This window comes from Corvus cornix, chromosome 15 (genome assembly GCF_000738735.6).
Source record: "Corvus cornix cornix isolate S_Up_H32 chromosome 15, ASM73873v5, whole genome shotgun sequence".
In the NCBI taxonomy this organism is placed as follows: domain Eukaryota; kingdom Metazoa; phylum Chordata; class Aves; order Passeriformes; family Corvidae; genus Corvus; species Corvus cornix.
Window position 1 is genome coordinate 8,053,106 of NC_046345.1, and position 20,528 is coordinate 8,073,633.

General features: G+C 44.7%; 4 protein-coding genes across 8 annotated transcripts in view; 3 read left to right on the top strand and 1 right to left on the bottom strand.

Moving 5' to 3' along the window:
• The first annotated feature begins 262 nt into the window (after positions 1 to 262).
• UFD1 (ubiquitin recognition factor in ER associated degradation 1) lies at positions 263 to 6,480 on the top strand. Of its 2 annotated transcripts, XM_039561160.1 has the most exons (12): positions 263 to 370; positions 510 to 642; positions 1,346 to 1,378; positions 1,794 to 1,915; positions 2,238 to 2,368; positions 2,782 to 2,854; positions 3,359 to 3,427; positions 3,954 to 4,019; positions 4,307 to 4,354; positions 4,714 to 4,802; positions 5,183 to 5,264; positions 5,667 to 6,480. In XM_039561160.1, exons 1-12 carry the CDS (start codon positions 368 to 370, stop codon positions 5,739 to 5,741), a joined length of 924 nt encoding a protein of 307 aa, XP_039417094.1. In that variant the 5' UTR covers positions 263 to 367; the 3' UTR covers positions 5,742 to 6,480. The 2 variants fall into 2 exon arrangements, with proteins under 2 accessions (XP_039417094.1, XP_010396481.1); XM_010398179.3 differs by lacking the exon at positions 263 to 370 and having other exon boundaries at positions 516 to 616.
• Positions 6,481 to 6,613: 133 nt separating this feature from the next.
• C15H22orf39 (chromosome 15 C22orf39 homolog) lies at positions 6,614 to 8,288 on the top strand. 3 transcript variants are annotated; one of them, XM_039561164.1, is made up of 4 exons: positions 6,614 to 6,712; positions 6,804 to 6,971; positions 7,583 to 7,728; positions 7,938 to 8,288. In XM_039561164.1, exons 1-3 carry the CDS (start codon positions 6,686 to 6,688, stop codon positions 7,706 to 7,708), a joined length of 321 nt encoding a protein of 106 aa, XP_039417098.1. In that variant the 5' UTR covers positions 6,614 to 6,685; the 3' UTR covers positions 7,709 to 7,728; positions 7,938 to 8,288. The 3 variants fall into 3 exon arrangements, with proteins under 3 accessions (XP_039417098.1, XP_039417096.1, XP_039417097.1); XM_039561162.1 differs by having other exon boundaries at positions 7,583 to 7,674; XM_039561163.1 differs by having other exon boundaries at positions 6,615 to 6,712; positions 7,583 to 8,288.
• Positions 8,289 to 8,448: 160 nt separating this feature from the next.
• On the bottom strand, positions 8,449 to 11,237 carry MRPL40 (mitochondrial ribosomal protein L40). The gene is made up of 4 exons (XM_039561161.1): positions 11,142 to 11,237; positions 10,450 to 10,533; positions 9,265 to 9,420; positions 8,449 to 8,898 (listed from the first exon to the last, which is right to left on the bottom strand). The coding sequence occupies exons 1-4, from the start codon at positions 11,183 to 11,185 to the stop codon at positions 8,589 to 8,591; spliced, it is 594 nt and encodes a 197-aa protein (XP_039417095.1). The 5' UTR covers positions 11,186 to 11,237; the 3' UTR covers positions 8,449 to 8,588.
• Positions 11,238 to 11,567: 330 nt separating this feature from the next.
• LOC104688784 (protein HIRA) overlaps positions 11,568 to 20,528 on the top strand; it is a 32,645-nt gene continuing 23,684 nt past the window's right edge. For both annotated transcript variants that reach the window (XM_039561232.1, XM_039561233.1), the window contains exons 1-4: positions 11,568 to 11,700; positions 18,628 to 18,690; positions 19,456 to 19,566; positions 20,368 to 20,458. In XM_039561232.1, coding sequence (XP_039417166.1) covers positions 11,664 to 11,700; positions 18,628 to 18,690; positions 19,456 to 19,566; positions 20,368 to 20,458 — 302 coding nt within the window. In that variant the 5' untranslated portion in view covers positions 11,568 to 11,663. The remainder of the gene's footprint in view (positions 11,701 to 18,627; positions 18,691 to 19,455; positions 19,567 to 20,367; positions 20,459 to 20,528) is intronic.

The following is a 20,528-nucleotide window of genomic DNA, read 5'->3' on the forward strand; positions in this document are numbered from 1 at the left end:
CCCCGGCCGGAAGCAGCCGCCTGGGTCTTGTCGCCCTGTCCGCCATCTTTGCTGCGGGCGAAGTGTTTACTTTGCCAATAACGCGAGCCCGGCGAAGAGGCAGCAGGGCCGCGCCAACACCCGGTGACCGAAGAGGAGCCAAGCGGGTAGAAGGGGCTCCCGGAGATGGTCGCCTCGGAGGGCTCGAGGGCTCGCGTTCCGCCCTCACCCGCAATGGCCGCGCGAGAGGCCGGCGCCGAGCGGCACTCTGGGAGGGGCGGGGCCGTGGGTGGGGCCCGGCAGAGCCCGTGAGGCGAAGGAGCGGCCCTGGCCCGGCCCGGCCCGGCCCCGCTGCCCCGAGGGAGCGCCCACCGCCGCTGCCGCCGCCATGGTGAGGCTGGGGGGCGGCCGGGGAGGTGCCGCGTCACGGCGGCGACACTTCAGGAGCTCTCAGTGGGTGCTGTGACACTTTGTGTGCTGTAGATACTGGTTAATGCGTTCTTCTCTGTGTGTTGTTTTTTCCTCTCTAGTTCTCTTTTAATATGTTTGACCACCCCATCCCTCGGGTGTTCCAGAACCGCTTCTCAACCCAGTACCGCTGCTTCTCGGTATCTATGCTTGCCGGACCTAATGACAGGTCAGATGTGGAGAAAGGCGGGAAGAGTATGTGCATGTTTTATTTTGACTAATAAACTTGTTGGAAGAGTGTTTATGAATAGTGTCAAGTAATGCAGCTTTTGGCCAAGACAGCAGAAACACTGAAAACATGGTGACAGAGTGCTGAGCACCCTGGGTGGGGCTTTGAGGAAGGAGGAGGGGTCATCTTCCGTTGCATTACTCGGTAATTAAAAATGTTTACCGAGTGAATCGGGGTTTATGGGCATTAGAAGGAGACAGTCTTCTTTTATAAAGTTTCTTGTTACAATCTTCGATCTAGTGTAAGCCATGGAAGTTTATTACTTTCTGCCCCCACCGTGTTGTACCTCACTTAATCTGTATAAAGTAATAGATTGGCCAGCTTCATTTTCAGGTTGTCAGACTAATACTATGTGGTTTTGAGTTGGTATGGATTGAAGAGCACCTGTGAGCCCAAACAACTAAAATCAGCTTTGGGAAAATTTTTCTTTAGTAGTGGTATTGTCTTCTCTTTTATTTTTCCCCGATTATAATTCTGAAATCTCCACATAGCAGGGGTATTTGTCATGACTGATTCTACTGAAGTCTCTGCCTAAAAATGAATTTGCAGATTTTAGAATCCGCCCTTTTTTTAAAGGAGATTTTAGAGAAAGGAAGGATAAAATTGTATGTTATGTACTCTCATACAGACGTGCTTTTCCTAATTTTACATTCTTATTCATTTCTGCAGTAATTATGCCACCATCAGCTTTGGATCAACTCAGTAAGTGAATACTTTATTCTGGAATAACAACCTTAGAAATAGAAGCAAATGTGTAGGCAAATACCACAGTATTTTAGTTATCTATTCAAGTCTTAAATAGAGACTGTGAGACTAATTAGTTTTAAAAAATGTATTTTGAAGGTATTTTTTCTGTCAGAATTAATGGGACTTGTCTGTCTTCAAGTACAGACATCTGAAGTCTTGGGTTGCCTGAGCATTTAGAGTTCTGAGTGTGATGCCAACACCGTATTTGTGTATCTGCTTTCTCTGTAGTTTTGAGCAGTTGGAATAATGGTGTGAGTGGAATCCTCTCCTATAGTCTGGCTCATTCTCTTGGTGATGTTTGATCTCTGAAAGCTTCAGAAATGTGCTAGTGGCTTTTAACAAAGAAAATTTTTTTCTCCTTTCTCACCAGGCCGCCTTAATATTACTTACCCCATGCTGTTCAAGCTGACCAACAAAAACTCAGACCGAATGACACACTGTGGAGTGCTCGAGTTTGTGGCTGATGAGGGCATATGTTACCTTCCACACTGGGTGAGTTGCCTCATGCTGGACTGTCAGAACCTGAAAAGTAGGATTAGCGAGTTGCCAAGTTTAATATTAGAGAGGTGGAACGTTTCCTGACAGTGCCTGTCTCTGCTGATCATGTTCAACAGCATGTTCAACAACAGCCTTCAGTTCTGGCTCAGGCTTCCCTCCACAGAAGTTTAACTGAGCAAAGCAGACTGCTTTTTAACATGCACCTGACTGTTCTTCCTGAAGTTGAATATACACGAGAACTGAGATACACAGGAGAGAGATTTGAAAACATCAGACATATTGAAAGGGCTTTGTTTGTTTGTTTCCATTCTTGCAGATGATGCAGAATTTGCTGCTGGAAGAAGGAGGCCTGGTGCAAGTAGAGAGTGTTAATCTGCAAGTTGCTACTTACTCAAAATTTCAGCCACAGAGTCCAGATTTTCTTGACATCACCAATCCCAAAGCTGTGTATCCTTCCTATTCAATTATGGAGTAAGGGGAAGAAATTTCTCTTCCAAATTGGAATGATCAAACAGAGCTAGTTTTTCAGGTGTGACTCATACGCTTCCAGTAGTAGGTGGCCACTGCTGCTCCCTCTGAAAATAGAAGGGATGGAGAGCTGATGTACAGAGATGTGATCAGCTGTTGATACAAAGTGTGGTCTGGAGTGAAGAAGGAGGAGTGTTGGCTTAAAATCCAATGAGTTTTGAGTGTCCCTTTGAAAAACTTGTACACCCTAATATTTACTAAAATCCTATCTGCAGTACTGATGGCTTTTAAACCATGTTTGAGAAACCAGGGATTAGAGATCTACAGTATGGTAACTTTAAAGCTTTGATGTTTCTCTGAAAACAAATATTTTATCTTAACATACTCCAAAGACTGGAAAATGCATTGAGAAACTTTGCCTGTCTAACTACTGGGGACGTTATTGCCATCAACTACAATGAAAAGGTACAGTATAGGGTTGAGGGTTAGAGACTGAGTTCAGTTGTTGGATGTTGGTACTAAAACAATCAACCCAGAGCTGTGCCGTGCTTTGGACAAGTAATGCCACATGGCAGATTTCACAGTTGGTTTTCTATTGGAGGGAAAAAGGAGTCAGCTAAGTCTTTTTCTGAGCTGCTGTTTAAACTTTTAGAAACTTTAGAAACTTTAAAGAAAATAAATGTGCTGTTGAAGGTTTTACAAGTTAAGGGAAAGAATTTATCCTAAATTCAGAATTTGTTTTCAAAAATGTAGATTGAAGTACAGTAGGAGTGCAGCAAGGTACAGTAATAGATTCTCTGACTTCTAAGTTAAAAACTTTTGCTTTTAAGTTCTGTAGAGACCCTGAAGTGTATAGTCCTCAACCTAAAGAGCACTTACTGCAGTTTTCTTCAAGCTCTCTGAAGGGAAAGGTTTAGATATGCTTTTCTTATACACAATGCAATCTTAAAATATCTGTTACTGTTTCAGATCTATGAGCTTCGGGTAATGGAGACCAAACCAGATAAGGCTGTGTCCATCATAGAGTGTGATATGAACGTAAGTTAAAGCTGATGTGGAAAGTCTGCCCTAACTGTGCCTTCCCAAGAGGAGAGGGCACTTGTGCAGGGATAGCTCTGCACACCCAGCCCCTCTGATGCTGCAAGAAAGGTGCAGTCCATGGGGTAGGGAAGATGACTCATTTGAGAGTACTCATGTGCCATTGTAACCCCATCTGTGATCTTGATTAGCACCTGGTGTACCATCAGGTGACTGCAGTGCCTAGAACTTAATGTTTGGCTTCAGCATGTTTTATCTGAGTTTTATTTAATAGCCGTGTCTTGACTCATACTCCAGTGATACTGTGATGCTGTTTTACTGCTCTGTTTCAATGACATGCTAAGGCTCGTTCCTAGGAGGCTTGGTCTTTTTTTAGTTCTGAGTAAAACGTTTAACAAGCAAACCTCAGTTCTTTTTAGATCAAATGTAGTGATAATAGTTCATGGAGTTTTGAGGAATAGTAATATAAAGCTTACAATTTAAAGAAAAATATTAATTTTTTTTTTTATGCTTTTTGTGTAAATAGGTGGATTTTGATGCTCCTTTGGGATACAAAGAACCAGAAAGAAGTGCACAACATGAAGAGTCCACAGTAGGTTAAGCTTCTCTTCTTCCAAAATGTATTCCCTAGAAGTCAGCATTGCTTGTGGAGGGGAGCAGTGAGTGCCAACATGTTTTTTCTTTAAACAAGTTCTTAAGGTTAAACTTTACTTACCAGAAGCTTTTGCATGTGTTACTTAGGAGATTGTTGTTTACCAGCTGTTGTTTTTTGAAAGGGATTGTTCTGAAGTTTTGTTTGGTCAGAAATACTTGTAACTGTTTTCATGTCATGTACATGTCAGAACATGAACACAATAAACTTGCTTTTTCCCCTCACAGGATGTGGAAGCAGACCACAGTGGATACGTGAGTGACATAGGATTTCGTGTAAGTCCCCTATTTCTGCTGGTTTGTGAATGCTGTAAAATGGTGAGGGAAAGTTGTTCTGAGCAACTACAAAATATTAGTACCGGTTCTTAGAGGTGCTTGTTATTTAACTGGCAAGTGCCTGTGAATGTTTTATGTGATCACAGCCAGGCACAGCATGACTTACTCTGCAAAGGGCAGATGGGAGACTGAAACAGACCCCTACACCCACGATTCATCAGCTTATGTGTACCAAAAAGAAGCATGCTGAAATAAATAACTAAATAAAAATTGCTGTAAGGTTTTACAGAATATAATGTCCTTGTGCAGGGTGCTTTCAAATGCCAGGAGTTAAATTAAAACTCATTATGTATCCACAGGCATTCTCTGGATCTGGAAACAGATTGGATGGCAAGAAGAAAGGTGTGGAGCCCAGTCCCTCACCAATTAAACCAGGAGACATCCGAAGGTATATCTGTTTCATTCAGTTGTCAGCAAGTGAAGGATCAGTGTGTGAGCAGTTTCAGTTTTTATCCCTGCTCCTGCAATATAGACAAACTAATTTCATCATGAGCTTGCCTTTACAAAAGAAATAGTTTTATCCACAGGCTAATGGAAACATGCCTTTGGCCAAGCTTCCACAACAACTCCAGTATTTGATTATTTACTTATCCAATCTGTGCCTACCTTCAGAAAATAATTCAGTGGTTTAACTCTGGAATTATTTAGAAAAGAAAATGTGCAGTCAGTGTTGGCACTACACTGACAAACAGAGAATAGGTCTCTCTGTGTTCAATTCAATGGTAAGTATAAAACTTAATTCATAATATTTTTATGCTTGTTTTCCAGAGGAATTCCCAACTACGACTTCAAGATTGGTAGAATCACATTCATTAGGAATTCACGTCCACTGGTTAAGAAAGTGGAAGAGGTAAATAAAGTTGAATCCTCCCCAGTTTTTGATCCAAGTTTATGGCCCCCCTCTCTTTTCTCTTGATTTTTTTACGGCATACTTCTGTTATAAAGTGGTAGTAGTTTAGAATGGTTTGAATTACAGGAAGTAACCTCTGATGTCCTTGTTACTGATGGAAATAGATTGGCCTGATGTTGGTTTAATAAGCCAGTGCACACTTCTTTCAGTTGGCTGAAAGGTCACCAAAATGCTGTTTTACTTTCAGGAAGAAAGTAGTTTTTGTCTAGATTAAGGATGTGAAATATCTACAGTCAGTGGCTGCTCTGATGGAGTATTCTTGCTAACAATCATTCAGCTTTCATCACACACAAGCAGTGAGCAAAGAGGTAACAACCTTTTTTCCCTCTTTTGTTTTTCCAGGATGAATCTGGAAGCCGGTTTATTGCCTTTTCAGGAGAAGGCCAGTCCCTGCGCAAAAAAGGAAGAAAGCCCTAAGTTGTGGTACCTTCAGCTAGTTAGGGGGAAAATAAAATAACAGTTGCAGCATCTTGGGTCTTAGTTATTGCAGTTGAGAGATTGTTTTGCAACACTTAATAGGTGTTTTGGTTTTGGTTTCATGTTTAGAGCTGGAGATTTCAGGCTGTCTTGATTTTCAGTTGAAAATTAAGTTCTGGGAATTTGGAAGAAGCTTTTTGTATGTGTTGTAAAGATGGGAACATAGATCTCTGATAAATCTGAGAAGCAAAACTAACAAGATCTACCTTACTAAGGGTCTGGTTCTTAGACTACATCCTCCCCTCATCTCCCGGGTGATGATGGTCTCATGTTGCTCTGTGCTTGATATTTTCCTCCCTCTGTATATATTTTGCCACAATTTAAGGTCAGCTTTTTTTTGTGGTGCAAATGAAGGGTGACTTTGGTGTTTAGGACTTTTGTGCAGGGAGTCTCTTTGAGCTTAGCTTCGGGTGTTGGGTTATTAATCATTCTAAGCAAACCCCCTGTAACTGCTTTTTATATTTATAATTAATAACATGCCTTTTAATAGTTGAGATACTATAACGTAGTGTAGCAATCTCACGGTACGTGTAGGGAGAGGAGAGGCCCAGCTGCACTGCCCGGTGCCGCTTTGGAGCGGTGCGGGTGTATCCTGTGCGCCCTCTGGTCTGCCGGGGAGCGTACCGGGGTGCGGCCCCTGCGCTCTCCTGAGAGTCCGAGTAAAGGTTCCTCGTACCCAGCCGCGTCCCTGTGTGGTGATTTTGGAAAGACCGAAGGGCGGGGACTGCCGCGCGTCCCAGCGCCTCAGCCGGCAGCGCTTGTCACGTGCCGGCCGCCGCGCAGCCATTGGCTGGCGGGCCCGGGGCCGGTTTGTGCCGCCCCTCGCCATTGGGCGCGCCCGCGCGTGCAGCCGTAAGCGCGGCGGCCATTGGCGGCGGCGCAGCATGGCGGGCACGGGCGGCTCCTGGCGGGTGAGCGGGCGCGGGGCCGGGGGCGGCGGGGCTGGGAGCGGGAGCGGGCGGGCGGCGCGGCTCAGCTCAGCCCGGCCATGTCCGTCCGCAGCCGCCGCGGTCGTGCGAGGACTACTGGGGGGAGTGGAAGCATTGCCGTGGGCTGCGCCACGCCTTCCACCACTACTACGCGCACGGGGAGCTGCCGGATTGCGGCCGCTGGCGGGAGGACTACGAGGCCTGCCGCGCCTGGGAGAGGGACCGCGCCGCCGCCGCGCAGGTACCGGCCCCGCTCCTGGTCTGTCCGGGGCTCTGTCGGCCGAGGCTGCTGGGACAGAAACCCCGCGGCCGCGGGGGTTGGGGAGGGTATGGCAAAGCAGGCGCCGGCTCGGAGCGGAGGTGGGTAGGGTTGTCTTAAAACCTAGTAAAGGATCCAGGGAATATTTTCAGTTTTCAGCTGTAAAAGCTCTTGATTTCTGTTACTGTGACATTTCCTTCCTAATAAGAAAAGCCGCCACGTTACAGGCAAAAGTCATTCCTGGGGTGTCCAGAAATGCCGCTGGCTACAGCCCCGCGGACACTGGAGGACACGAGCCCTGCGGCACAGGCTACAGCGGAACTCCTCCCTCCAGCCAGCCAGGACAGCTGCTGGCAGAGACGGTTCCGCAGGAGTGGTAGTTTCCTTCATAACGTAGGAGCCAGGGGCAAAATATAAATATGAGTAAGTTAAAAACTTGTATCCTGGCTTAGATAGATAGCATTTAGCACTTCTGCTTAAGCATGATAAATTTCTATTTCTCCTTTTATCTCAACTATTCACAGCAAGAAATCAGCTCTGTATGACTGGAACATCCAACACTACTATGGTAATATTTTTTTCCTGTATTTCAGGAAGCTTTGTGCAAGAGTGAAAGAGCTCGAGTTATGGAAAAACAGAAATATGCTCCAGTGTGGAAACTCAGGAAGAGCCCACCACCTGACTGGTATCTACCACTTGACCATGACAAATCAAATTAACAAGACTGTTACCTGTGTTGGTCAATAACATAATACACAATTCAGAATTATGCTGGCTTTTTTTTTTCCTTCCACATCATCTTGAAGTTATACAACTGTAGCTCTGCCCTGCAATACTTTAGCATTCACTCAAAAATAATGAAATTTTATTTAAACATGGAGTATATTTAAAGGGAGATATGAGGTGCTTAATTTGATTGTGGTCTTTTACTGCTATCTTACACTTCAGGATTTCATCTCAGCAGGCAACTTCCAAATTAATGCACACATGATCTAGCTCTGAGGACGTCTTGCCCTACCAGCTGGCACTGAGGCTTTTGGAACGAGGTACTGACCCCAGGCATGCCAGATGGGGAAAAAAAACCAAGCTGGGACTCTCCCCTGCCAGCTCAGGACAATCCCAAACACTGGCATTTAAAAGACATTTCCCAGAATCAGGATTGTGGTGGTTCAAGAGCTTCTCACCTGGGGAGAAGGTGCTGCACACCCTGAAACTGCCCCTTTGTGGAACTGCTCGAGTGGTGGTGTGTGTTGTGGCAATATTCAACACTACTGAAAAATAAAGGTTTAAATGAATGTAGAGAGAGATCTGGTTTGTTTTAGGGTAAACCCATGGAAACTTAGTTACAACAGTTACATGGCAATATAAGAAGATAAAAAAAATTGGCTTTGCCACTGTGTAAGGTCATGTAGCTTTGCTAGGCGTGTTGTTACCTGCATAGTCATTAAAAAACCCCAAACACAGAGATACTTCATTTATTTTTTTTACAGTCACATCCTGCAGTGTTGTAACCTGCAGGAAAAATGTTTATTCTTATTCCAATCTTTCTTCCTTCAGTCAGCTGAGCACCTCCTGGCAGCTGAAGCAGGACCTCCTCCATCACTGTGTGTACACCTTGGTAATGTCAAGGCACTTTCCTTCGGGGGGATCATAGCCAGGAAGGGGAGGGGTGTAACTGGGTCCGTCCCTCTCGAAGGGGAAAAGCCCCTCATCCCTTCGGATTGCTGCCTGGTACAGCTCCTCAGATTCCAGGCGCAGTTCCTTCAGTGCCTCTTGCTGAGATTCTACAAGGGCCTTAATTGCTTTCTTTTCTGCCTCATCTTGTTTCTGTTTAAACAAACACCACTTCTTCAAAAGTAAAACTCTTCTTTCAGACTCTTCAGGAGAAAGAGCGGGAAGACTTCTCACCCTGACGAAGAGAAGGATAACTTGGGTAATAGAGGAATAGCCTGACTCCAAAGACCAAACTAAGAAAAACAAAATGCTGAAACCAAAAATCCCACCACCAAGCAAAAAAAAAATCCCCAGCAAACCCAGAGAATACATTGAATTCACTAATAATTTAGTCAGTCTGTGAGGTCTTCCAGTCAATCTAACAGGAACTGCACATTACTGTTTTTTCATTACTTTTAGCAAGAACAAATAATATTTCCTTTCCACATTTTTGTCCTGATGGAAGTGGGTACGGTTTTGTGCTAAGGTCGGCACTATGTTCCAGTTGTGCAGAGAAAGAAATTCACTGTGAGTGCAGGTGCATGGTGAAAGACCTACTGACCTGTTGCTGTCTGAGTACTTAAGTGGTGTTATAAAATCCTCAATTGGAATCAGTTCTGGGGCAGCTTTTTCCAACTTTTTAATCCTTTTCTTCATACGCTCCTTTTGTGCTTGCTCTTTCTTCACATCCACTTTCTTCTTCTTCTTTGGTTGTGCTCTACAAGGGAAATGGTAAATGAAAGAAGATATTTTGTCCTTTAATTCAACACCAACAACTTTCACTTTCCTTTCCCATGCTTAATTTGGTCCCTGACACACGTTCCAGCCATTAGCTTTATTCAGGTAGTGTAATTTCCAGGAGTCAGTGATATGTCTGCTGAGATTTTCTGCAGAGAGAACTGTAACTGCCTGGGAAAAGCAATTCTGTGCTGAACGTCAGAATGACCTGAAGAAGTTCCACAAAAATTGGATTGGAATTGTTTTCACTGGCTCAGAGTGCAGCATAGCAGGTTTATCATACAGTGGCTTGTGTTGGAAAGGACCTTAAACCTCATGTGGTTCTAACCCCCTGCCATGGGCAGGGAAACCTTTCCCTAGACCAGGTTGCTCTAAGCCCCATCCAACCTGGCCTTGAACAAATATTCCTGTTATTTCACATTAAAGAATGCAAGTGGTTTTACACATGCTTCTAAAATTTCTGCATTTGGAGCCCAGTTGGGCTGTAGATGTTACTTCTCCATGCAGATCCAAGGTATCATTGCACACTCCACAAACACAAACTGACCCTCATTCCTGCCTTGCAGACTGAACAAACAACCTTTGCGGTGTGAAACAGTCCCTCTCCAATAGTACTTAAGAGCTACCTGGGTATTTTAAATCCAGCTGCATCAAAACAAAAACACAGACACTGAAATGTGGCACAGAAATACACGTGGGCTGCCTCTGCCTTCACAGCAAAGCATTTCTGGTTCAGCTGGGCTTTCATTGGTGTTGTCCAGCAGGGAATTCTGAAGCACTGCATAAATCCCAACATTTCCAGCTGCCTTCCGTGGTTGTGCTACCCACAAACACAAAGCGGTAATTGTATCACCTCTGAACTCTCCACAAGAGGTCAACAGTTCCTAACTGCTTTAGCATATAGCGACTTAAAAAGGTATACTTCAAGGTTAAATTTGGACTTGGGAAAATTTGTGCTCTCCCAGTGGATGAGAACACTTCTATGTAACTCCAAAAAAGCTGCACTCACCTGACAGGGAGGGATGTCCTGAACTCCAGCAATGAGCTCTGCCAGTGACTCCCTCGGAGCGGGACCCTCTGGGGCAGCCAGGAGCTGCAGGAGGAACAGGAACATAAAGCATAAGGAGACAGTGACTCTGGTGTCACTGATTCTGCACAAGAGCTATTTGTTATTCATATATTACAGTGATGAGTTTTGAACCATCTTCGGCCACTTCATTCACGGCAGGATACAGCGTTTGCCCAGAGATGCCCTCAAGAGCTTGAGCAAGGTAACTGCTCCCAAATATGGACTGGTCGGTGTGAGCCCACAGGGTACCGAAGGGTGAAACAGATACAGTGTTTGGATAGGTTATAGCGGTTCTATTTTTAAGCTCTGACAAAGACCCCTTTGAGGAGCTGGTATGGGAGAGGTCAAACCACCGTCGTTCAGATTAGGAGAGCGACGCCCACGCTCATATCTCCGTGGGTGCCACGGGAGATCGAACCGGCCCGGGTGTCAGGATACCCGACTTGTCCAGGTGCGGGAGCCCAGCGCAGGCCCAGCCCGCCGCGGGAGCCCGGGCGGGGGACCAGCTCCAGGAATGGGCGTGCGCGGGCTGGGCAGGCATCGCGGCTAAAGGGCGCTTCCCGGGCTCTCTCCCCGCGCTCCTGGGGCAGGGCGGCCGCAGGCCCGGTCCCGGAGCGCGGCCCCAGCCCTACCTGAGCCGGGTCCCGCGGAGCCCCCGCGCCGCCGCCGCCCACATGGCTCCACTCTGCGCCGCGCCCCCGCCGGCCGCGCTCCGGCCCCGCGTTCCCCGTTCCGGCGCACAAACGTTCCGCCGGGCGCCCTACGCGGAGCTCCCGCCCCGCCGGCCCCGTCCCGCTCCGCCCGGCAGGGGGCGTCCGCCCGGGCTGTAGTGGGGGGCGGTGCCTGGCGGGGGAACGGCGGGGTCGGGGGCGCTGTTTCCCGCCGGGCCGGTTAGGCGGTTGCCAGGCGCCGAGTTCCGGCGGTGCCGGATCGCCGGCGGCGCCGGGCGGGGGATGCGGCGGGGCGGCGGCGGCACCGGGACATGGAGCGGCGCTGAGGCGGCTCGGGCCGGCCGGGGGCGCGGGCACTGCGGCGCCGGGCGCGGGCCCATGGTGGCCGGCGGCCGCTGAGCGCCGCGGCCGCGGAGGCAGCCCGGGCGGAGCCGCCCTGGGGTCCCGAGGGCGGAGGCCGGCGGGGGCCCCGGGCGGGGAACAATGAAGCTGCTGAAGCCGACCTGGGTCAACCACAATGGTGAGGGCCGGGCGGGCAGCAGGTGCCGCGGGTCGGGCGGGCAGCAGGTGCCGCGGGCCGGGCGGGCAGGTGCGGCGGGGGAGCGGCGGGGGAACGGGCGGGCGGCACTCGCAGGGGGCGCGGGGCGGGCGGAGCCTTGGGCCGCTGCCGAGCGCTCCCCGGGCGGCCGCGGGTGCCGGAGCCCCGCCGCCCCGGGAACGGCGGGTGCGGGCGGGGGCAGCGGCAGCAACAAGTCTGCACCCCCGCTGTCCTGGCGGACGGGAACGGAGCCCGGTCCCTGGAGCTGGCCGGGTTCCCAAAGGCCGTGCGCGGAGAGCTCGTCCCCAGGAGGTGGCTGGAGGGGGCCGTAGCGCCGCAGCCCCTGGGACCCGTCTCGCCTGGCACAGCGTGTTCGCTGGGCACAGCCGCGCCCGGGCTCTGCAGGGAGGGCTGCAGAGTCTGAGTGAACGCTGAGCTGCTTCCGCCGGCCAGGCACGGCCCCTGGGCCGCTTCGTGCTTGAGAAAGTGCGGAGGGATAGTTTGAATGGAGTATAGCCCGTGCAGGAGAGAGAAGGGAGTTTTGTGGAGAGGTCGAGGTGCCCCTCGGGATGAGTGTCGAGGGATGAGTGTCCAGGTGCCCCTCGGGATGAGTGGGTGTCCAGTGCACTGCACTGACCACACGGGTCTCACGTTGCTGAGGCAAGTACAGTATTAAGTCCCCAAATGCACTAAGCTGTGTTATCATTCTCCGTGAAGGGAAAAGTTTCTTCCAATAGTTCTCTCAAAACAACGCCCTGAGTTTATATATTATCCCACCTGTCAGTCCTCTGGTGATGTTGAGGAGATGTGTGAGCTAAAACAGTTTAGAGTGAAGAAGAAGGCTCTGTACTTTCCTTGTGTGGCAAATACAGGACAGCATCAGTGTTTATGTAGTATTTACACTACTTAGGATGAATTTCCAGATTAATACCTGTACTGTTCCTGGTGAAACAGTGAGAAGAAATCTAATATGAAGATCTCACTTCTGTTTATGCAAGTTTTGCCCTCAGATTCATGGGTAGAGCTTTATTTCAACTGCAAATTTTATACTCTGTCAATGTATAAATGTCATTAGCTGGGCTCGTGTAGCTGATTGGTATCTAGAATAAAACGAAGCTGGAGACCAGCTTATTCAAGCTGGAAAAGTGTGCTTTGAGTTAAAACCCCCAGGTACAACTTTACAGCTGCCTTTCTGCATGTGTTGTATTCTTTGTGTTCATGCTGCAGATTTTGACAACAGTAACTTAAGCCTCGAGTTGCCATTCGTGTGTGTGTTTACTTGGCCTGCTCTCCAGGGACTCTATAGGCAGCAGGTGCTTAACCTTGTAACCAGAGGTTGTAGTGAACTGAAGAAATGTGGAAGTGCTTTATTTGAGATGTTTTTTACATTTCTGCTTGGTTACTCTAAACAAATGTAGCATTTACATCTTAATCTCTGTGGTCAGACTGTCCTGTGCCTCTGTGTATCTTCAGTGGGAGCACAGGAGCAGCTGAATAAAAACTTTCAGCCCAAGTCCTTGCAGATCACAAGAGATTAGATCTGTAACTTCTTTCCTTATTTCTTTAATGGGTGCACCTTTTGATATGGGTATGCATTTGAAATCTGTAGCAATTTAGAACACATCCAACCACTGCAGAACACAGGCTTCAGCCAAGCAGGGCTTCATTTATAGAGCACTGTGATACTTTGCCTGGTGGATAATGCACTATGCAGGACCTTGATAGTCCTGAATTTTACTCCCATTTCTGCCACTGACCTTTCGGGATGAGTTTGGCCAAGACACTTAGTCACAATTTCTCCACCTGTAGACGTTCACCACCAGCTCCCTTTGTGAGATGCTGTCAGGGCTGCAGAGGTGTGCAGGACTGTGTGACAGTCACACATTCCTGTCCGTGGGGCAGGGAGTGCAGGATAAAAACCGGTGAGTTTAGTCAGCCTCTTCTAACGTACCCAGGTTCCGGATCCTCCAGGCATCGCTGCATGTGAGGAGTCTCTGTCACTCCCAATGGGCCTCCCTCTTGGCTCTGAAACCTCTCCAGAAACAGGGTGAAGAGAATTTACACTGTGTGCTGGATACTCTGATAGTTCTTATTCCTTTGATTTCTGCACGGGCACAGGGGGCTGCCTCACTGTTCTTATTTGTGAGTGAGTCCTGATAGCAGGGCTGGCTCTTCCACACACCAGATCCAGGGCTGTCATTGCAGTCTTTTCCTCTTCCCACTCAGTTTTGGGATTTTTGTTTTACTGAGTGGACTAGAATGATGCTTACAGTCATTCAGGAGATAATAGACACTAGAAGTTAGTGTTGTTGCCAGGTAATCCAGCACACCTGGGAATTGCATGCTGCACAGCCAAGATGCTGCATGCTTACAGTAAAAGCACTTCAGCACATTTTGGCTCTACAGGTTTTTGCCTTGGAGTTCTTAACGTCACTTTTTCTGAGTGCTTATTGGAATTATCTCTTGCTCAGATGCATTTTCTATAAGCTTTTCATGCACTTAATGTGGGTTTATTAGATTTTGAATGAAATTATCATTATTGTTGTGTTCTTCTCTTCCACGTGTCTTTGACTTAGAGCAAGGAAGAATATTTAAAAGTGCAATCTAATGGTGGTCTAATGACTGTAAGAAACAAGTGATGTGATTGGCTTCTCCTTCCCAGTGTTTCATTCAGTACCTCTATACAGATGCATCATGATCCAGCTGTTGCCTGTACATATTCAGCACACAGGGTTTTGAGAGCCCAGGTGCTTAAAGACAACTCATGCAGGCAAACACTGATCCCTGTGGGAAAGGAAGTCCCTTGCTGTTCCAAGAAACCCTTGCAAGCCCCAAGGTGCTGTTCATGTATAACAGCTTGTGGAAACTGGAGCCTGCTGTTGTTTAAATATAGGTATGGAGTTTATCTCTCCAAGCTGTAATGGTGGAATGTAAATATTTGAATTGATTTGTGAGTCACATTGAATGTTACATATTAGATGGGCTGGAAGCAAATTCAGTAGAAACTCATTCATTTTGAGGTAGAAATTCACCTGAAACTGTTTTTATATTTCATTGATTATTGTATAAACAACAAACAAAAATGGTGCAATATTTAAAATTACTTTTATTCTTCGCTGGTGGATTTTTTTTAAAGATGGGACCTTCTCCTTGAGTTTCAATTATCTTACTTGGATCTTTTTGTTCCAAGCTTATTTCATTATCAGTATTTCTTTAAGGACATTATGTGTATTTGGGTACTTTAAACAAATGAGCCCACAGGACATCTGGTATATCATAAGGTGTTCTGTTTTTAATGAACCTGGTCTGCCTCCTCCTGCAATGTGATGCTGGGAGCTTCAATAATTTAAGCTTATCTTTTTTTAGAAATTATTGGAAGAGGTCAGAATGTCTTAAAACACACTGTGTTAGATTTTAGTGTTACTGCTTAAATATCACATTTTGTTTTGATGCATCATTACTGTTAGAAAACTCAACACATCTCCAATTAGGAGCAGGGGAAAGCTTCAGTCACTTTGAAGCAGGGACCTTGTGCCTTTTGGCTTGTTTCAACAGGCTCTAACAACATAATCTGATAAAGACATGAACTCGGGGAAGAAGGAGATTGCTATCAAATAATGGCTTCTTCATTATTTTGAGAAATTGAAGGAAGTGAAGAAAAATCCAGTATCTGTACTCAATTTATAAACCACAAGTAGTATGGAACAAGTCTTATAGCTTTAACCTGTTACAGTTATCCAACACTGTAAATGGCATTCTCTTGATAATGGTACCCTGGAGGAAAGAGCAGCCTGGCAATGACTTTGTCATGCTGAGTTTCTGTCCTGTGATCACCTCATCTGTTCTTTTCTTTTCTTTTCTTTTTTTTTTAGTAATTGGACATTGCGTACTGGGTAGATCATTGTGTATGATTAGTTACCTGTGGAATCAGATCCCTTCCTGGATCACAGTTGAGCCGTGTAGGAAACTTTGTTTTCCAGGGCTTCATTTATTACTGCTGCCTTTCCTGGGTGCAAAGTCCATACCTTCTTTAAACTTCACATCTAAAATAATGCCCTGTGACCTGACAACTTCCACTGAGGTTTGAGTTTTTAGGATTATAATAATTTATGAAAGTATCTGCTCAGTGCTTATTTGATTGAACCCCAAATTTATGCTAGGAAAAACCTAACAATAAAATGTTATCGTGCTGTGTAAATATATGGATAGTTTGTGTTTGAACACATGGTCTTCAATGCCAGTTCCCATTTATGCTGTAAAATAGAGGAGAACTGAAAGTGGTTTGGAGTGACCAGAATGATCAGAAGTGTGAGACAGCTTTTGTACAAGGAACAGCTGAGTAGACTAGGACTCTTTGGGCAAAGGAGTGGGATCGTTGGGCTGAACACAGTTGTGAGAGGCAGAAGAGGGATGAGTGTTGAGTGATTTTCATTCACTGCCCTTCTGTACAAGAATAAATTGCTTTAAAGTAACAAACAGCTGGTGCAGATCCATGGAGTAGGAGGTTTCTCAGAGTCCATGGCTGAGCAGTGGATCTGTTTGTGTAGGGGCTGTTGACGGTAATTATGGATCTGAGAAATGGCTGCTTGAATTTGTAGAAGAAAGTCCATTGAGGGCCCCTCATTCAAGAAGTCAGAATTGTAATTTCTTTGGAGTTGGAAGAAGCATTGTGTGCTTACCATTGTACAGATCCCTAGGGGCTTATCTAGTGCTGATTTCTGAACACACAGTACTGGGCTTGGTGGACATTTTCCTTGGTGTGGCTAATTTTAAGCTTTTATGATGAATTTCTAGCTAAGTTACCTCTGGCTTTCTAAGCAAAGTAATTTGCTGAGTTTCTTCAATCCCACATGTGGATTTGTGAAAAATCTTTGCCCAGGAGAAGGGAGAGAGCTGATGTTACTGCTCCTGTAGAGTTGTGCTCTTAAGATAAGGCAGCAATTGAAGAGGCTGTGGTAGTTTTAAACATGTAGTAAAGGAAATGAAAATTATATCATGTCAGTAATTTCTGCAAAGCAATGGGTGCAATGACAATTTTTTTGAATGTGTAGCATATCTGCTTTGCCTGAATAGTAATGGTAGACGTTGCTAGGTTGCTGTTCTTTCTGATTTGCTGGGAAAGTTTTCTCTTGGTGTGAATGATACAGAGGCAAAATGAGCCAGGTTATTAGAATTTAAAGGTCTTTGACAGCTGGTTTCCTTCTCTCCCCTACACATTCTAATGGCAAATACCAGAGTATATGAGCTCTTCTTGCCCAAGACTTCATGCAGATTGAAAAGGTCACCTCTTCCACCTCTAAGGTCCCCAGAACAGCCTTTTCAGTAAGTGTCAGTGGGCTCAACTACTTCAAATGATGCTCTGGTTTAATTTAAGGGAACTTTCACATTTTGAAAAGGGTAAAGTAAATGTTTGTTTCTTGCTTGTGCTTTTCTAAATATTCAGCTTAGCCCTGAATGTTGCATTTGAGTTGTTAGAATAGAGAGAATCAGGCACAATAAGCTGAAGAAAAGCCACAGCTCATGTGTGTCTCAGCTCATGTGTTCTGTGCGGTCTGAAGGACTTGGAAGGAATGTACGTTGAGTGCCATCTTTCTGTGCTTAAGGTCTTTGCTTGGCTGCTTGCAAAAATTTTAAGGGAAATCACATGTCAGAGTTGCAATATAAATCCAAATAAAACAAACCTTAAAACAAGTCAACATAAAGGATACAAAAGTCAAAATTAAGCTGAATGTATATCCCTCAAAAAGTAAGAAATAGTGGGTATTTGGATGAGGATTTTATTAGAAGTTTAGTGTCAAGGATTTCAGTTGCTACAGTTGGACATAAAACTTGCTGTTGGATAAAATCCCCAGGTTTTATAATTTATGTCTTAACATTTCATGAAGATACAGTGCAAGATTGACACACATGGGAAATTTATCAACTAATCTTGGTGTGTGGGTACTGGTACTTTTGGCTGTTTGATAAATTGCCTTATTTTATATATGGCATGTATGTGATCTTGCAGAGGCACTCCAGTTTGAAAGGGTTGGAAGTGCTGCCAGAAATTCTTTGGATGTGGAAATCGCATGCGTGTTCTTTCAGATAATCCTTAGTGGTAGCTCTTTGAGCATCATTGAAAGGCAGGAAGCTTATTGCTCCCCTCTTCCTTTTCCTCCTGCAAAGGTTAAAACAACTGTGAACATATAGAGAGCGTATATGAGCCAGTGGTTGGAGCAGAACAGGTTGGAAGTGAGGGATTTTTGGTTTCCAAAGCTGTTCCTCAACTATGTTAGTTATTTGTTACAGAGTTTACATTCTAGTAAAGTTATTAACTTTCTTCTGAAAGATGTAGCATGTGGAGAATTGAAGGATTTAAGAGTAATTCCATTGTTGGTTAGTCCTCCTCTTTCTATATGGAAGCCATAAAATTGAAGCTAAAAATATTTGGGTAGAAGAGTTTCATTATCAGAATTTAAATTTGAGACGGGTAATTGTGGGACCAACAGATGCAGCCTGAGACTTGGGGAGGGTTTTAAAAAAACAAAAACAGAAACCAAAAGAAGACTTGCTTCAGGTTGTCAGCTAATGAACTGGAGAAACCTGGAAGAAATTCCATACTCAAATACAGTTTTGCCTTGTTGGTTCTTGCTTTGTGGTATTACTTTGCTTTGAGGTATTTGGCATATCCTGCTGGATTAAGTGTCCTCGGTTATCGCTGGTTTTAGTGGCATGATAACTTCCATATAGGCTTTTAATAGGCTGCCATTTCTGTCAGCAAGCTGCTCTCAACCCTTGTAGTCAGCTGTAATTCTTACAACTCGAGCCTTTAGAAGAAGAAAGTCACTTGCCAGCCAAGGTTGTGGCATTTACTGCATTCTCTTGACTGTAAAACAATTCACTGTATGGCTGCTTGTTCTCTAATTCCAGGAAAGCCAATATTTTCAGTGGACATTCACCCAGATGGGACCAAGTTTGCAACAGGAGGACAAGGTAAGTCTGTGTACTGATAGAAGGCAGAATTTTGGGCTATAATTATAATAATTATTATTTTAATTATTATTATATTGTGCCTTCACGGCACTTGAATTGACCCTTTTAAAAAGACATCACTTTTATCTCTAAGAAACAGTTAATTGTGTAAGCTATTAAAATATACTACGAAGTGCTGCTGTTCCTGCAGAAGGCAGGGTTATGTGTTCTGATGTCCTCATCCTCTTGGACGTCATTGAAATAGTTGCTGCTATCAGGGATTGAGTCGTGGTCATATGGGCCAAATTTCTTTTTAATTTGAAGAGGAACTGGATGTGCAGTTGGGCTTTTTCAATTGCTAAATAGTACAGCTATTGGGACAGAAAAATCCAATTATACAAATAGAATAGCTTAAGAAATATATGCAAAAATATTATTTGGTTCACAATAGTGAATAATTTTATGTTGGCTACAGTAATTGCAATTTAGTATTTGAATATATCTTTTCTCTTTTAAAATATATTTTTATTACAAGTAGTTGTCCTTGTAGTTGGTATCAGTTATGTACAGTACGACTTTTGAACAAGGCTGTATAAAATTGTTTTTAATAGCTTCAAGAAAAATAAAGCACTTCTGAATTGGTATAATTATATCAAAGCAGCATCTGTATTCAAATGTTTCCAAAGTCCCTGCTGCCTGCATTTTCACATCTGTTCTGGAACTGAGATTAATTTGAAAAACGTTTTTGCATTTATTTAGAAGGGGGGGCTTTTTGTTCTCTTACAGGTCAGGATTCTGGCAAAGTTGTGATCTGGAATATGGCTCCTGTCCTGAAAGAGGAAGATGAAAAGAATGAAAATATTCCCAAGATGCTTTGTCAGATGGACAATCATTTAGGTAACAAAGTTGGCTGGTTGGGTTTTTTTGGTACTGACTATTGGTAATTTGCCAAAGCTTAAGACTTACATCTCTGTAATTGTAAAAATCATGCCTGTCCAGTGGTGAAGAATCAATAAAATACAGCAGAGTAGTCTCATACTTTGGCTGTACACTTTTCAAGACATCCAGCAGAAAATGTTGTTAAAATGTGAGGAAATGTGCAGAGGGCTATAGATACTTCTGGAAATCTCCTCCCTATAAACTTTTTTCAGCTGTGGCCATAATGTATTTGATAATACACATTCAGAGAAACTGGAGAGCTCTGAAGGAAAGGACAGGAGAAGAAATAAGTGTAAAAGATACATCATATGAAGTATATTGGTTATAGTTATAAATTACTACACTTATTACATTATAAATCATTACATTTGGAATTAATATGGTCACCTGACAAGTTGTCCCTTCTTTCTTCAAAATATACCTTTCCTTCTTTGCCCTCTTAATCCCACTTTATTTACCAGAATAAGTTTCCTTCATTAGAGGAATATTAATCTTTCTTCCTTCAAGCCTCTTTTGGTGAAGCTTTTTTAGATAAGGAATAGGGTTTTTTAAGTAAGAAATTCCTCAACTGCTACTGAAAGATAAGTACCAATTCATTTATCTAAAGCAGACAGAGTAACTGCTTTGAGTGGAAAAAGCCCACTTAAATCCTAAATATCTCCTGTCAAGTTTTGCTTATTTCTATTATAAATCCTGTCTGCAGTCCAGAATGACTTACTCACATATTTCATCTTACAGACTTTCTTTTCTACATTTCAGCTTGTGTGAACTGTGTGCGATGGTCAAACAATGGAGTTTACTTGGCTTCAGGGGGAGATGACAAGTTGATTATGGTGTGGAAACGAGCTGCGTAAGCATGTTTCTTCCTTCAGCTTTATATTTCATTTCAAGTAGGTTTCTCTGTGACATCTTAATGCTTC

What these genes read in the sequence shown, in the direction of transcription:
- UFD1 (XM_039561160.1), top strand. An exon ending in AAACCAGGAGACATCCGAAG is followed by an intron (nt 4,803 to 5,182) that starts GTATATCTGTTT and finishes CTTGTTTTCCAG; the next exon opens with AGGAATTCCCAACTACGACT. An exon ending in TGGTTAAGAAAGTGGAAGAG is followed by an intron (nt 5,265 to 5,666) that starts GTAAATAAAGTT and finishes TTGTTTTTCCAG; the next exon opens with GATGAATCTGGAAGCCGGTT.
- MRPL40 (XM_039561161.1), bottom strand. Translation starts at nt 11,185, where the DNA reads ATGTGGGCGGCGGCGGCGCGGGGGCTCCGCGGGACCCGGCTCAG. An exon ending in AGGACATCCCTCCCTGTCAG is followed by an intron (nt 9,421 to 10,449) that starts GTGAGTGCAGCT and finishes TTTCCCTTGTAG; the next exon opens with AGCACAACCAAAGAAGAAGA. An exon ending in AAGTACTCAGACAGCAACAG is followed by an intron (nt 8,899 to 9,264) that starts GTCAGTAGGTCT and finishes TCTCTTCGTCAG; the next exon opens with GGTGAGAAGTCTTCCCGCTC.
- C15H22orf39 (XM_039561162.1), top strand. Translation starts at nt 6,686, where the DNA reads ATGGCGGGCACGGGCGGCTCCTGGCGG. An exon ending in GCACGGGCGGCTCCTGGCGG is followed by an intron (nt 6,713 to 6,803) that starts GTGAGCGGGCGC and finishes GTCCGTCCGCAG; the next exon opens with CCGCCGCGGTCGTGCGAGGA. An exon ending in ACCGCGCCGCCGCCGCGCAG is followed by an intron (nt 6,972 to 7,582) that starts GTACCGGCCCCG and finishes CCTGTATTTCAG; the next exon opens with GAAGCTTTGTGCAAGAGTGA.